General features: G+C 37.7%; 1 protein-coding gene across 1 annotated transcript; it reads left to right on the top strand.

Annotated features, from left to right (window-relative positions):
- The first annotated feature begins 1,453 nt into the window (after positions 1 to 1,453).
- On the top strand, positions 1,454 to 10,801 carry LOC149842370 (endoglucanase 5-like). The gene is made up of 10 exons (XM_090000645.1): positions 1,454 to 1,609; positions 3,120 to 3,332; positions 3,606 to 3,806; positions 4,657 to 4,746; positions 5,616 to 5,780; positions 6,991 to 7,114; positions 7,233 to 7,396; positions 8,793 to 9,126; positions 9,299 to 9,355; positions 10,497 to 10,801. The coding sequence occupies exons 1-10, from the start codon at positions 1,454 to 1,456 to the stop codon at positions 10,799 to 10,801; spliced, it is 1,809 nt and encodes a 602-aa protein (XP_089856771.1).
- The last annotated feature ends 2,434 nt before the right edge of the window (positions 10,802 to 13,235 follow it).

The following is a 13,235-nucleotide window of genomic DNA, read 5'->3' on the forward strand; positions in this document are numbered from 1 at the left end:
CCCTAACCAAGAGCTGTCAATGGACCGGATATTACTCGATTCTTTGTGGGTCGTGTATATTCGACGGATTAAGGCACACCAGCATCTGTTTAGATAATATAATGTAGGGTTATGTCTGTTGAAGAAAATGGGAGCCCTAACTTGACAGGATAATTTAGAACGCATATTTTTACTTAAAATACATATAAAATGCACGGGTAGGGCTATGTTGGGCCGGTACCTGTTACTGACCCAAACCATTGACAGCAATCCTTGGTTGGCAATAAATGAAGGATATATATTTGGTGCAATTATTTCTATGTACAACCTAGCTGGGATCTAATAATGCAAGTTGTTTTGACTCAATTTAATGCCACTTCTGCATGCTTGATTTAGTGGTGATTAGGGGTGGGCAATGGGTCAGGCAGCCTGTGGGCCAAGCTGACCAAGCTCATCATGGGCTGGGTTTAGGTCAAGTTTTTAGGCCCTGACCCATTAGTTACCGGGCCAAAACTCAGCCCGGGTTGGCTCATGGGCTACCAGGCTGACCTGATGGGCTTATGTTACCTAATTAATTGCTTAAGATGTAGGTTGGTAACTATTATTATTTAACTAATTAGTTGCATTAACTTTATAAAAAGTATCAACATAATTAGTTGGGTGTATAGTAAGGTGTTAACTATTACTATTTATCTAATAAGACGCATTAATTTTATAAGAATTAGAAAGACAATTAATTGGGTGCATGAGACTGGTAGTTTAGCATTTACAGCATTGTTTTGATGGAATATGTGGAGATTTTGCATGCCTATAATGTGCATAGAATATGGAGTGTTTAATATGATGATGCATTACCATGCATGCATCCATCTATAACAAATGGGTTTGGGTCTAGGTCGACTGACCCTCTGAACATTGGCCTTTGGGCCGGATCATGATTGTTTTCCAGACCGAACCCCGTTAAGAACCGGGCCTAAACCCAGTTCATTGCTAAATGGACCGGCCATTTTCGGGCCAGGTCATGCTCAAAGTCCGATGAACCGAGCTCCAAACTGGCCAGGTCATCCTCAAATGTTTTGCATTTGTTTCTGTGGAAAGATTTTTTTTAATAGAAAAAGAAAAGGAAATGCAAAAATGAGTTATGAATAAAATCAGCAAATTCAACACCCAATGTTGTCCAGATTTCTGTGGAGTATTTACCTTTTTGCCCCTGTCAAATTCAACATGCTGACTTAGAAGGTGGAGAATGTCAACAGCCGGCTAGCTTTTGTGGCTTGCATGACCCTGTGAACGTGCACTCCATCTCTTTGTACAAAAGCCTCTTCTATAAGAAGAATGCCAAACAGGAACAGGAACAATTCCTGCCTACCTACCTACCTCCTACCAGTTTTTTTGATTCATGAGCCGATCAATCATGAGAAGCCACAAGATCCAACTCTCTTCATGGCTCTGCCTCTTCTTGCTTGCCGGCTCGATGGGCTCGAGCCCATTCGTGGCTGGCTTCAACTACAGCGACGCGCTCACGAAGACTCTATTGTTCTTCGAGGCACAACGGTCCGGTAAGCTCCCGCCAACCCAACGAGTCAATTGGCGCAGTGATTCCGGGATGAAGGATGGGTTCCAACAAAGTGTGAGTCAAATTTATGATTTTTCTTCAATTTTCTCTTTTATTTTTCTCATTTCATCCAAGGAAAATGATCTTATTTTGTCACAATACATGTAAAACATGACCAAGTTCATTAACTCCAATACATGCTAGGACCTAGGTTTATACATTAGATGTGGCCAAGTTCACAAAATTTGTGGAATTCATGATCTATTTATGTTCAAGAGAGAGAAGACTCATATATGGTTTCCAGATGATGACATCAGTATCAATAATTAGATGTTAATTTGTTTGTGATGTTTAATCCGTATTTTTTTGTAGCCCTGTATGATTTAGTTTTCAAGAAGTACCATTAGACCTTTAAGTCTGAATCTGATACATTATTTTCAGATATGGATCTCAAAATAGAATCACAATGTGTTCTGATCGGATTTGGACTACAATTAGACTCTTTTCGGATTTGGTCTAGGATTCAGCTTGACAATTTCTGTTGGATTCAGATAAAATCTGATTAGTTTGTGTGCTTTTTTGCGTTTAAAACATGTTTTCAACCTTTTCATGGATCCAGTATTGCTACATACGATATGATTCCGTTCTACTTCATCGGATCTAGTTGTGATTCAGATTTTTGTTTTGAACTGCTGCTTAAATTTGGATTTGGATATGGATCAGCTACTTAGACATGCCCATCCTCTTGAAACCCAGACTTGGGTTGGGTATTGTAATATGGACTCAGATATGATCTTGTCCAACTTTGGATCTGGATCTGGGTACCATCTATTCATACCAGATATGAACAGACCTAGATCCGCTTCAAACTCTAATGGGTATCAAGGGAGATTGTATATATTTGGACTGCTACAACTAGTGTCATCTCTGCTCATTGGACCGGGTTTTGTGATGGTGTTCCATCTGAATACATATCCAAGCCATCTCGAAAAAAAAAAAAAAATCGTTTATCTTGGATCAAGATTTGATGCATCAGACTATTCTGGATCCAAACCCTTTACTACCTCGTTTACAAAGTTCATTGACATAAAGCCCCAGGTTCTCCTTGCTCCCCCAAGGAGTATACCCTTGGCGACAAAGGATGTGCACCTGTGGGTTTCAAACTTGTGAAATCCCATCAACTTGGCGATGTTCACAAGTAGCCTTTACCAGATGGGTGGAGCCTTAATGGGCTTTGGACCACAGAAGAGAGTCGATGAAGGCATTCAATGCATATGCTATTAAGTATTAAACAATGTAGCAGATTAGTTAGTTAGTTTTTTTTTTTTGGATTTATAACCTTAAGAAACTGCACCCGGCACTAAGATCTGGCTCAGCCGGTCATCGCGCCGTCAGCGTAAAACTCCGAGACTTGGACCCCTGCCCCCGAGACCTATGCTACGTGTTGGCTTGCGGGCGACACTCATGAGAATAGAACCTTGACTGCCCGTCTAGCAGCCAATTAGGCCCCATCCCACTATGCCAACTCCCCTCGGGCACAGATTAGTTAGTTGCTAATCAAATTATTATCTTTTATTTGAATCAGGTTGATTTGGTTGGAGGCTACTACGATGCAGGTGACCATGTGAAGTACGGCTTTACAATGGCCTTCACTGTGACCATGTTGGCATGGAGTGCTGTTGAATATCCAAAGGAATTGGCTGAAGCCAACCAACTGAACTACACACTTAATGCCATCAGATGGGGCACAGATTACTTTGTCAAAGCCCACAACAAGCCAGACATCCTTTGGGCTCAGGTCAATACTTTTTAATTTTAAAGTGATTTTTTTTTTACCCCAATAAACCGTGTTTGGAGTCGAAGACCTAGTCACGCTGGCTTAGCTTGTCATACCTATAATCATTGTCCCAAAAACATAAAACTCCGACTAGGATGATTTATCGCGATAAATTCACATGCATGGATGCAATACCTGATAAAATTATGATAAATTCAATTTAATCAATTTTTTTCTTTCCAAATATATCTCAGTTTTCACATAATCTTAATGCATTTTTGTTGAGTTGCCTAGGTTGGTGATGGAGACTCTGACCATTACTGCTGGAAACGGGCCGAGGACATGACGACGCCGAGGACTGCCTACAAGCTTGACCCAAACAACCCGGGATCGGATCTTGCAGGAGAGACTGCAGCTGCCATGGCAGCCGCCTCCCTTGCCTTCAAGCCTTATGACTCTCAATACTCTAATCTTCTTCTCCTACATGCTAAACAGGTATATTTAATCACTATGTTAGTAGGTTTATTAATCTTCAAAACATTATTAAATTCGCTCACAATTCATAAAAACGAGAAGGATTTAAGAATGGCCAAAGCATCATGTTGGAGTCAATTTTAACACATGAAAAAATAAATAGTATATTGTTAAACATGATCCAAATATTAGTTTTTGCTTTTGGAGACCAGATCTATATATGGAAATCTAGAGTGTACCATCACAAAGTATGGCGGTTAAGTTTTACCTATATATATGGTAATGCATCCATGCTAAATGAAATATTTTAAATGGGTTTTTTTGGCTTTTCCGATGTTTTTTTGCTATTCTTACTCTATAAATGTGTTGAGCATGATAGATTTACTAGGAATCCATACCAGAATCATGCATTTTCCATAAAAAAATGATATTTGGAGACTAAAAAATTTAGACCATTGATTTTTTTAAACCTTATAAAAACTCACCCATGTGTCGGAATCAGTGTTGTGAGAGGCGTACGCCTCAGAGGCGAAGCGCAGGCTCAACGCCTCGCTTCGCCTCATCACATTTAACAACCTTGGTCGGAATCAAACACTTTAAGAGCTGATCCCTATAAAATCAAGTACGTAGATCACATCTGTATGGTTAGAATTTAAAAATAAAATGAAAAAAAATCTGAAAAATCTATTTAACATATTTTATTTAGCACACACACACACACACACACACACACACACACACACACACACATATATATATATATACTTGGAATTCTTCATCTAAAGTGTGAATATGATTCAAAATTAGGACATGTTTGGCCTTGATGCATTGGCTCAGGCAGAAATATAACTTGTTTTCAAAATTGTGGCAGCTTTTTATATTTGCCGACCGGTTCCGAGGCCGTTATGATGATGTCATCACCGTCGCCAAAGATTACTATCCTTCCACTTCTGGTTATTGGGTAAGCCAGCATTATGCTTCCATTTCTTGCTAGCTTCTTTATGGCATGGATCAAGGTCTCGGTTGGCATAAACCCAGCTCAGTCAAGTTCAAAAATTTTCTGGAGTGAGTCAATCAATGTCGCATACATAATGAGCTCTACTATTATATATGTAATTGTTCTCATATTAAAACACGTCCATAGCAAAATTTTGTCTCAATCTTCAAAATGTTTTCATTAACCATATATACTTGTCTTGCATGTGAAATCAACATTATTTCTTTTCTTTTGCATTATCATCTTCTTCTCAAAAGTATTTCAATAAAAAAGAAAAAAGGGGCTCTTTGAATCTACGAGGAATAAATACTTCTTAAAACTACAAGAAGAAGAAAATACTTTTATACAGTAATCTAATAACAAAAATGCTTTGTACCCTCTTTTATATCTAGCCTTCTTAAAGTAAGGAGCTTCACTAAACTACTGACCTTCTGATAAAGTGTTTTTTTTGCATTTAAATAAGAATTGAGCCTAATTATGATAAACTAGCTTGCCTATTCTAGTGTAAAAATAATTTATTAAGAATTATTTTAACTAAGAAGTTATTCAATTAATAAAATGCCAAAGAAAACCCTAACCTATAATTGAGACACTCCTTAACAATCCTTAATTGACTTGGAAAAGCCTAATTCACTTAAGCATTAAAATGTATAATTTCATCAAAAACAAAAATAAAAAATCAATATAATTTCTAAGAAAACCATAAAACATACCCTGTGCTTAGTGAGCATAGGATCATTCAATATAGTTCTTTTGACTTCTTCTACATCATGTAGTGCCTATGATTTCCAATAATATATGTATCATTTAATGTTTTCATGTTGATGGTGTAGGATGAGCTACTATGGGCAGCAGCTTGGCTCTATAGGGCAATTGGGGATGCTTACTATTTGAACTATGTGGTTGATAATGCCGTTGTGATGGGTGGGACCGGATGGGCTGTCACAAAGTTCTACTGGGATAACAAATATGCTGGCCTGCAAATCCTTCTATCAAAGGTATTCTTTCTAGGTATTGAGTTGGTTGACCGTGCAAGAGGGCCTAAGAGTCAAGCCTTTATTTTTATGCTGCCATTTGTACAGACAGGTGCCCCTTAGGATCAACAGTATCAGGCTTCTGTCTGGGCTTTATTTTGAAGCTCATCAACTTTGTTCATAGAATCATTTTCCTAATTTCCTTCCATTTTTTGTTCCAAAGCACAAAAAACCCACAAGCTAACATGCCTAACATCAATCATAGTGACAAATATCGTGATGAGATTTATGAAAATCTCTCGATAATATCGTGAGAAATTGCCTGAAAGTTTAAAACGGCAATTTCTAGTGAGATTTTCAAAATATCGTGAGATTTATGAAAAAAACATAAATACCGTGATTTAAACACGATATTTACGTTTTAAATGGCTATTTATCGCAAAAAAATCATGCATTTTTATTTTAAATATTTTTTATTAATATTTTCTTATAAAAAATAAATTATATATTTTTTAATTAATTTTTTTATTGCCGAGATTTTGCCGAAAAAAACACGAGATTTATGATTTTTTTTTCAATTTCTCACGAGTTTTGGGCACATTACAACATGAGTTTGGCTGCAATCGTCAGGGTCACACCAGCCAGCATGGACGGTGCTACCCTGATGGTTTCTGACCAATATGATGCTGGAAGGATGCAAGTCAAGGAGTGAATTGGTTCAGGTCAACTTGGGTTTAAAATTTTCTCAACTATAATAGTAAAGGGCATTCATGAGACTAAACATTTTATGGCCAAGCCAATTATAGTCTGTGATAAGACCGATTATGAGTAGAGGCCATCACACCCTTTAAGATGGTCTTCACTTGGCCAGTTTCCGGCAACAATATGGCCTTAAAATGGTGGAGTATATAGGGATGCCTATACACATGTTTACCCTTCAGATGTGATTTACATATTAAGTTTAGTTGAAACTGACCTTTGAATCATGTTTATCTGATGTATATATCAAATTTAATGAGAGTTGAACAATGCATCAAAATTTCAAACCTCAAAACAACTTGTATATATGTCCAAAAACTAAGATCCAAGATCAGATTCTTACTATTTTGGGTGGCAAATGATAGGCATATATATATATATATGAGAGAGAGAGAGAGAGAGAGAGAGAGAGAGAGAGAGAGAGAGAGAGAGATGTAATAAAGCAAGAAAAAATTAAAAAAAAAATGGATGGCAGGTGTTGATGGATGGGGAGGGTGGTGAACACAACTCAACATTGAAACAGTATCATGCCAAAGCAGAGTACTTCCTTTGTGCATGCTTACAGAAGAACAGTGGCTATGACGTTGACATGACTCCAGGTTTGCATTAGACTCTGATTATCATGATGGATCTATGCCCAGCTATAGTATCCAGAGGTTAACCATGTTTTGGATCTAGCAATTTACCATAATTCCTTTTTTTTTTTTTATGTTGCAGGAGGGTTGCTATTTGTGAATGAATTGAACAACATGCAATATGTGTCTGTGTCTGCATTCCTTCTAGCGGTTTATTCTGACTACCTCTACTCATCAAATGCTCAACTCAGCTGCCCTGATGCCCAATTCCACTCTTTGGATATCTTGAAGTTTGCACAGTCCCAGGTAGGCTAACCAAGATAAGCTCAACAACACTAGTTTGATTGAGGGTCAGATCATGCCCATATATAACATTCCAGTCGACCCAAATCTCAACCCGATTAGTCGCAAATTCGGATATGATTAATAATCAGATTCAGATTATTGAGTTTTGCATTCAAACCTGAACCTGAATCCGATTAAAACTGAATCATGTTAAGTGTAAGTATCAGGTTTTAAGATAGTCGAATCTGGGTTTGGATTTATCTGATTCCATCCTACTCTAAATCCGATCAGGTCAGACTCGGTAATGCTTTAGATTCGAGCCGAGTCAGACCCATTTTACATCCCTTGGACATCCAAAGGCCGTAGACATCATGAGTTCGATTCCCCTTAAGATCAAACCTGCGAATCTGCGATGAGTATGGAGCAGAAGTATGCATGGTGGTCCACTTAGGGCTGCAAATGGATTGGGTATGGGCTGGATCTTGTTAGATCCTGATCATATGAATCTGTATTATACAACATAGATCTGAAATGGCTGGGTTCAATCAGGACCCAAGCATATGTGGTAATACTGGACCCCATAACAAGACAATAAAAACTAAACTCAAAAAATGAAACGAGCTTGGATCTTGATCTTGATCTGAATTAGATCCAACATAAAATACTTTTCTGAACCAAAAGAAAATCTCGGGAGAATCCACATTTGGATCATATTGTGAGGATCCGAATCCAATAGTAATGCATTGGATTCGGAAAAGATACCCAATCTATTTGCAGCCTAAAGTCTAGTCTCTCAGGATTTACCACTACAGGGTGGGGCCAATTAGGGTTTCAACCTGGTGGGTTCCTTGTCATAAAAAAAAGGACAAAAAAAGGTGTTCAGATAAATTGGTTATTGCATTTAGGGGTGGCAATGGGGTCGGGTTGGCGGGTCAGCGTACCTCAACCCGAACCCGACCCGTTTAATTAAACGGGTCGGTTGTGGCAAACACGAACCCGGCCCGTTTATTAAACGGGTAACCGGACATGACCCACCAACCCGTTTAATAAACGGGTTGGGTCGGGTAAACAGGTTGGCGGGTTAGTGGGATGGTCAGGTTGGTGGCCAGGTCGGGTTGGCGGGTTGACCTGCCCGCCTAACCGGTTTATTAAACAGGTCAGCCGGGTTGGCATACCCCTAACACGAACCCGACCCATTTAATAAATGGGTTAGGCGGGTCGACCCGTTTGTTAAACGGGTTAGTTTAAGCCCAACCCGAACCCGCCTAAGAGGCGGGTTGGCGGGTCAGGTCAGGTTTTGCCACCCCTAAATTGCATTGTTCAATTGGGTCCACGCGAAATTATTCTCTAAACAAGGGAGCTATTTGATATTTTTTGAAAAACCCTTCTAAGTATGGACCAAAACTTGGATTTGCAGGCTGATTACATCCTGGGGAAGAACCCCAAGTCCATGAGCTACTTGGTTGGGTTCGGCAACAGCTTCCCTACTCATCTTCATCACCGGGGCGCTTCGATCAAGTCGATATTCGAGCAGACGGATCAAGTGGGCTGCGCCGAAGGTTTCGAGATGTGGTTCAAGAGCAATGCTAGTGATCCCAACGTGCTGACTGGCGCGCTCATCGGAGGGCCGGGCAGGACGGACGGGTTCATGGACGAGAGATGGAACCATGAGCAGACCGAGCCCACCACGTACAACAGTGCGCCTCTTGTGGGCCTCTTTGCTAAGCTGCACAGTGCATTCCGGGACACAGGTAAGCTATATAGTGCAGAACGGACACCACTGACTTGATGGATCCGCACTGCTTGGTTGGCGGCAATAACTTGATGGCTTGATTTTAAGATTGCTGCTTTTGTTACCCCATCTTTATTAGTAGGGATTACCTCTTTTAACAAAGAACGTGTTCATCATTCTTGAAATTTCAGAAAGTGGACCAGAGACCCAGACCCACACTTCAACTGCAGGAGACCAGCCAGCACCACGTAAGCGATCCATTTCCCGTTCTTACAAAAAATAAAAAAATGCCACTCAAACTCTGTTGCATTGGTGAATCTTCTAACAAGAATTGGATCCAAAGCTCTAGATGCAGTGATCAGTTCCCCAGAAAAGATTTATGGCCTGGATTATATCATATCCAAAATCCAGAGATGGGTTTCGACCCAGGTAGCATATAGATGGATAAGAACCCACTCGTGGCCGAATCGGGTCAGATACAGCTTTACTTATTAAAAGAGGCATGCAGACCTAGACTAGCATAGATCCAAAACTACAGTCCTAAAACTTAAATAGATTTTGATTAAATGGGAAACAAACACCTAGTGGTTTCACTTTTCAGCAGGTTGGATATCGGATTTTGACCCAAATCTACCTAGATAAGATGTAGTTGGATTAGGTTCAGATTCATGTTACTTTTGGTTACAAAAATGCGAGCTTAGATCCGACCATGCTTAAATAGTGTTCAGAATATGGTTTTACATAACATCCGGATCAGAATTTTTTGTGCCATATCCAAAAAATCGGATTTGGTCTGGTTAGATACCCGATATAGATCCTACCCATTGACAACCCTATGTCCTTTTCTTTAGTACCAACGCCGCTTGTCTGGTAGGAGCAGCTACTTGTGTTGGGACGTTGCAGGTTCAAAACCCAATGGTATAGTTGTATGACTGGTAGGCGTCTGCTTAACCCCAGCTTGACTTTAAACAAAAAAAAAATGTCCTTAGTATCAAAATGCACTTCGACTAGGTGTGAATGTGGCAGTAGTTTTTTTTTTTTTTTGAGGAAGTGGCAATTGATTATTTTTGGCTTGATCACCTCTGGGATTGGAGACCTAACCCCACTGGACTTTGCCTGCCGTACTTACAGTCACTGTCCCGGCGGCGGCGTACCGGCGGCATAAAATTTCATGGATGCACTCCTCGCCTCCAAGGAGGCACATTTCTTTGGCTTGCGCAAATGGGTGACGCTTGCCGGATTCGAACCTAGACCACCGGTTTAGTGGCCTAGGATGCACCCCACTAAGACAAACCCCTTTGGGGCTCACCTCATCTCTCGTACCAAGTTCCTGATTTTGTTTGGTTAGAACTGTTTTTAATTTTATTTATTTATGGATTTTATTCACAGCGGTGGGTCAAGGTGGGAGCCCGGTAACTTTTGTGCATTCCATAATCAATTCGTGGGAACAAAACGGTACTACTCAGTATCACCACCAAGTGAACGCCACAAACGTTTCACAGAAGAGCATCACAGAGCTGAAGCTTCAGATAGACAACTTGACAGGGGAACTGTGGGGACTTTCACAAACCGAGGTGAAAAACGTTTTCACCCTCCCCACATGGTTGAAGGTGCTTAAACCTGGGGCTCAATTCACCTTTGTGTATATTCAAGGGGGCCCACAAGCCAACGTCACTGTTCTCAGCTACTCTTGATCGTCTCTTGGCCAATGGCAACGTATACACAAAACAAAAAGCATTTTAGGGCATGGTAAAAAAAAAAAAATAGGAAAAAGAAACCCTAATTTCTCAAGAGGAATGGACCATGTTGGGCTTTTCACTTTTTGAGTGGCAAGATTGTTCTTGGGTCTATATGATAATGCTTTTGGTTAGGGCAAAATTTTGGTCTGAGGGCATTTTTCCAATTTCAAAAAGTCTAAAGGACAAGTATGGTGTGTTATGAGAAATTTCTGTTTCGATTGTGTAATTTGCTCTTTTCGAGTAATGTACTTATCAATCTATTGATGTGAAATAACGAAGTGCTCTGTTTTTGGTGTCTTATATTGATGCATGGATTGAATTTAGGTACTTTACTTGATCGTCATCTTGACATTTTTGGGGTTTGTTTGGTTGCAAATCCAGATATTCTAATGTCTAGTTTTATACTTTTTAAATTTTAGGTTTCTTAAATTCTAGAAAAGTGCAGTGATGCACTAGAAATTCTTTAAAAAATATCCAAATTAAAAGTTGTCACCTGTTTGGCTATTTATTGAAAATTTTCAAAATATCCAAGTTTTTACCTGTTTGGTTATTTATTGAATCTCTCTCTCTCTCTCTCTTTCTCTCTCTCCGCATGAGAAAAAGGAGGGTGAAGAATGGAGCAGATGTGAAGAGTTGTGGTGAATTATTGGGACGGAGGAGTGAGAATTTGAAGCCAAGTAGGTTGGTTTCATTTAAGTCCACTGCATAGGGTGATATAGAACGGATGCTATAAATTTGAATCCCGCGCGTGACCAACATAATTGAGAGGGTATATATATATATATATATATATATATATATATATATATATATATATATATATATATATATATATATATATATATATATTAACTATTACGCTTCGGGGTGGAGCCAGAAATTTAAACTAGGGTAGGTACAAACATACAATAAAAAATTAAATATTAATAAAAAATATACTAACAATATATTTTCAAAAAAGAATCAAATAATTTTTGTAAATCCTAACAAACATCATTCATATATATGCTAATTGAAAGATAAAAGTAAAATCACCCTCAATTAAATATTTTTGTTATTTAAAAAACCAAAATAAAAAATTTATATCCTAAAAAATCAAAGGTTTAGGGGTTTCATAACCAAAATTAAGTACTCTTTGAAAGAATAGGTTTAGAGAATTAATGAAATCATGTTTAATGATAGTTGAAAAGAAAAATAGCACAAAAAAACCCTACAACCCTAATTAAAGTTCATGTCATTTGAAAAAAAACAAAATCAATACCCAGAATCTTAAAAAGAAATACTGATTTATGCTAATTAAAAAATAAATAAAACCCCTAATATTCTAACCAAAATCAAGTATTCATTATTCATGCCTAATGCTAATTAAAAAAACACACAAAAGACACTAAGCCCTTATTAAATAATATTCATGCTATTAAAAAAATAAATTAAAAAAACTAAACCCTAACAACCATCATAATTCATACATTATGATAATTAAAGAAAATTAACACAAAAAAATAAAAATTTTATTCTTTCATTTTATCCATAAAAGCATCTACCATTAACAACCACTACCAAGGGAATAGAATATGAAATTGAAACAAATGATCGATCTTAATGAAAAACAGAAGCAACAAATCATTGACATATGCACTGCATCAATTGCATTATAAAAAAAATAATTAGGAGCATAAAATATTATAGAACACAAAGAAATAAAATTGAAGAAAATAGTCCTAAAACCCAACTCCACAAAAAAGAAAAGAAAAAAGTAATCCTAAAACACAAAAAACCCTAAAACCTAATTACTGACATGCAACTATTTAAGAAAAGGAAAAGGAAAGATCGAACCCTCAATTATCCCTGAATTACAACAAATCAAAAGAAATAACCTTCATTAAACAACAAAACAACATTCATCTTTTGTAGACATAAAGAACATAACTATTGACACGATACATCCATTTAATCGGCATATATAACATCCATTACAAAAGAAAATGGCAATCAACTTCACTCCAGATAAAGAACATGGCAAAGAACATAATTCACCATTTAATAAGCAGAAACAACCTTTATTAAACAATGAAAATGACATTTATTTTGTTAATAAACGAGAGCATGACTGGAGACACAATTCATTATTCTCCCAATATCAAGACTACAATCCATATTTGACTAATAATAAAAAAGATTGTAGTCCATATTTAACAAAAAAAAACAAAAATTATAGATAAAAGAAAAACAAACAAAAAATAGATAAAAGAAAAAAAAAACCAAAAAATAAAGATTATAAATAGAAAAACTTAAAGGAAGCAGTGATAAGAAAGAGACTAACCTTTTTTGGAACCCCAATAACAGATCCGACTGTCACACCTGTAAACCAGCACAAATTGATTTTTTT

This window comes from Nuphar pumila, chromosome 3 (genome assembly GCF_984573655.1).
Source record: "Nuphar pumila chromosome 3, dmNupPumi1.hap1.1, whole genome shotgun sequence".
Classification (NCBI taxonomy): domain Eukaryota; kingdom Viridiplantae; phylum Streptophyta; class Magnoliopsida; order Nymphaeales; family Nymphaeaceae; genus Nuphar; species Nuphar pumila.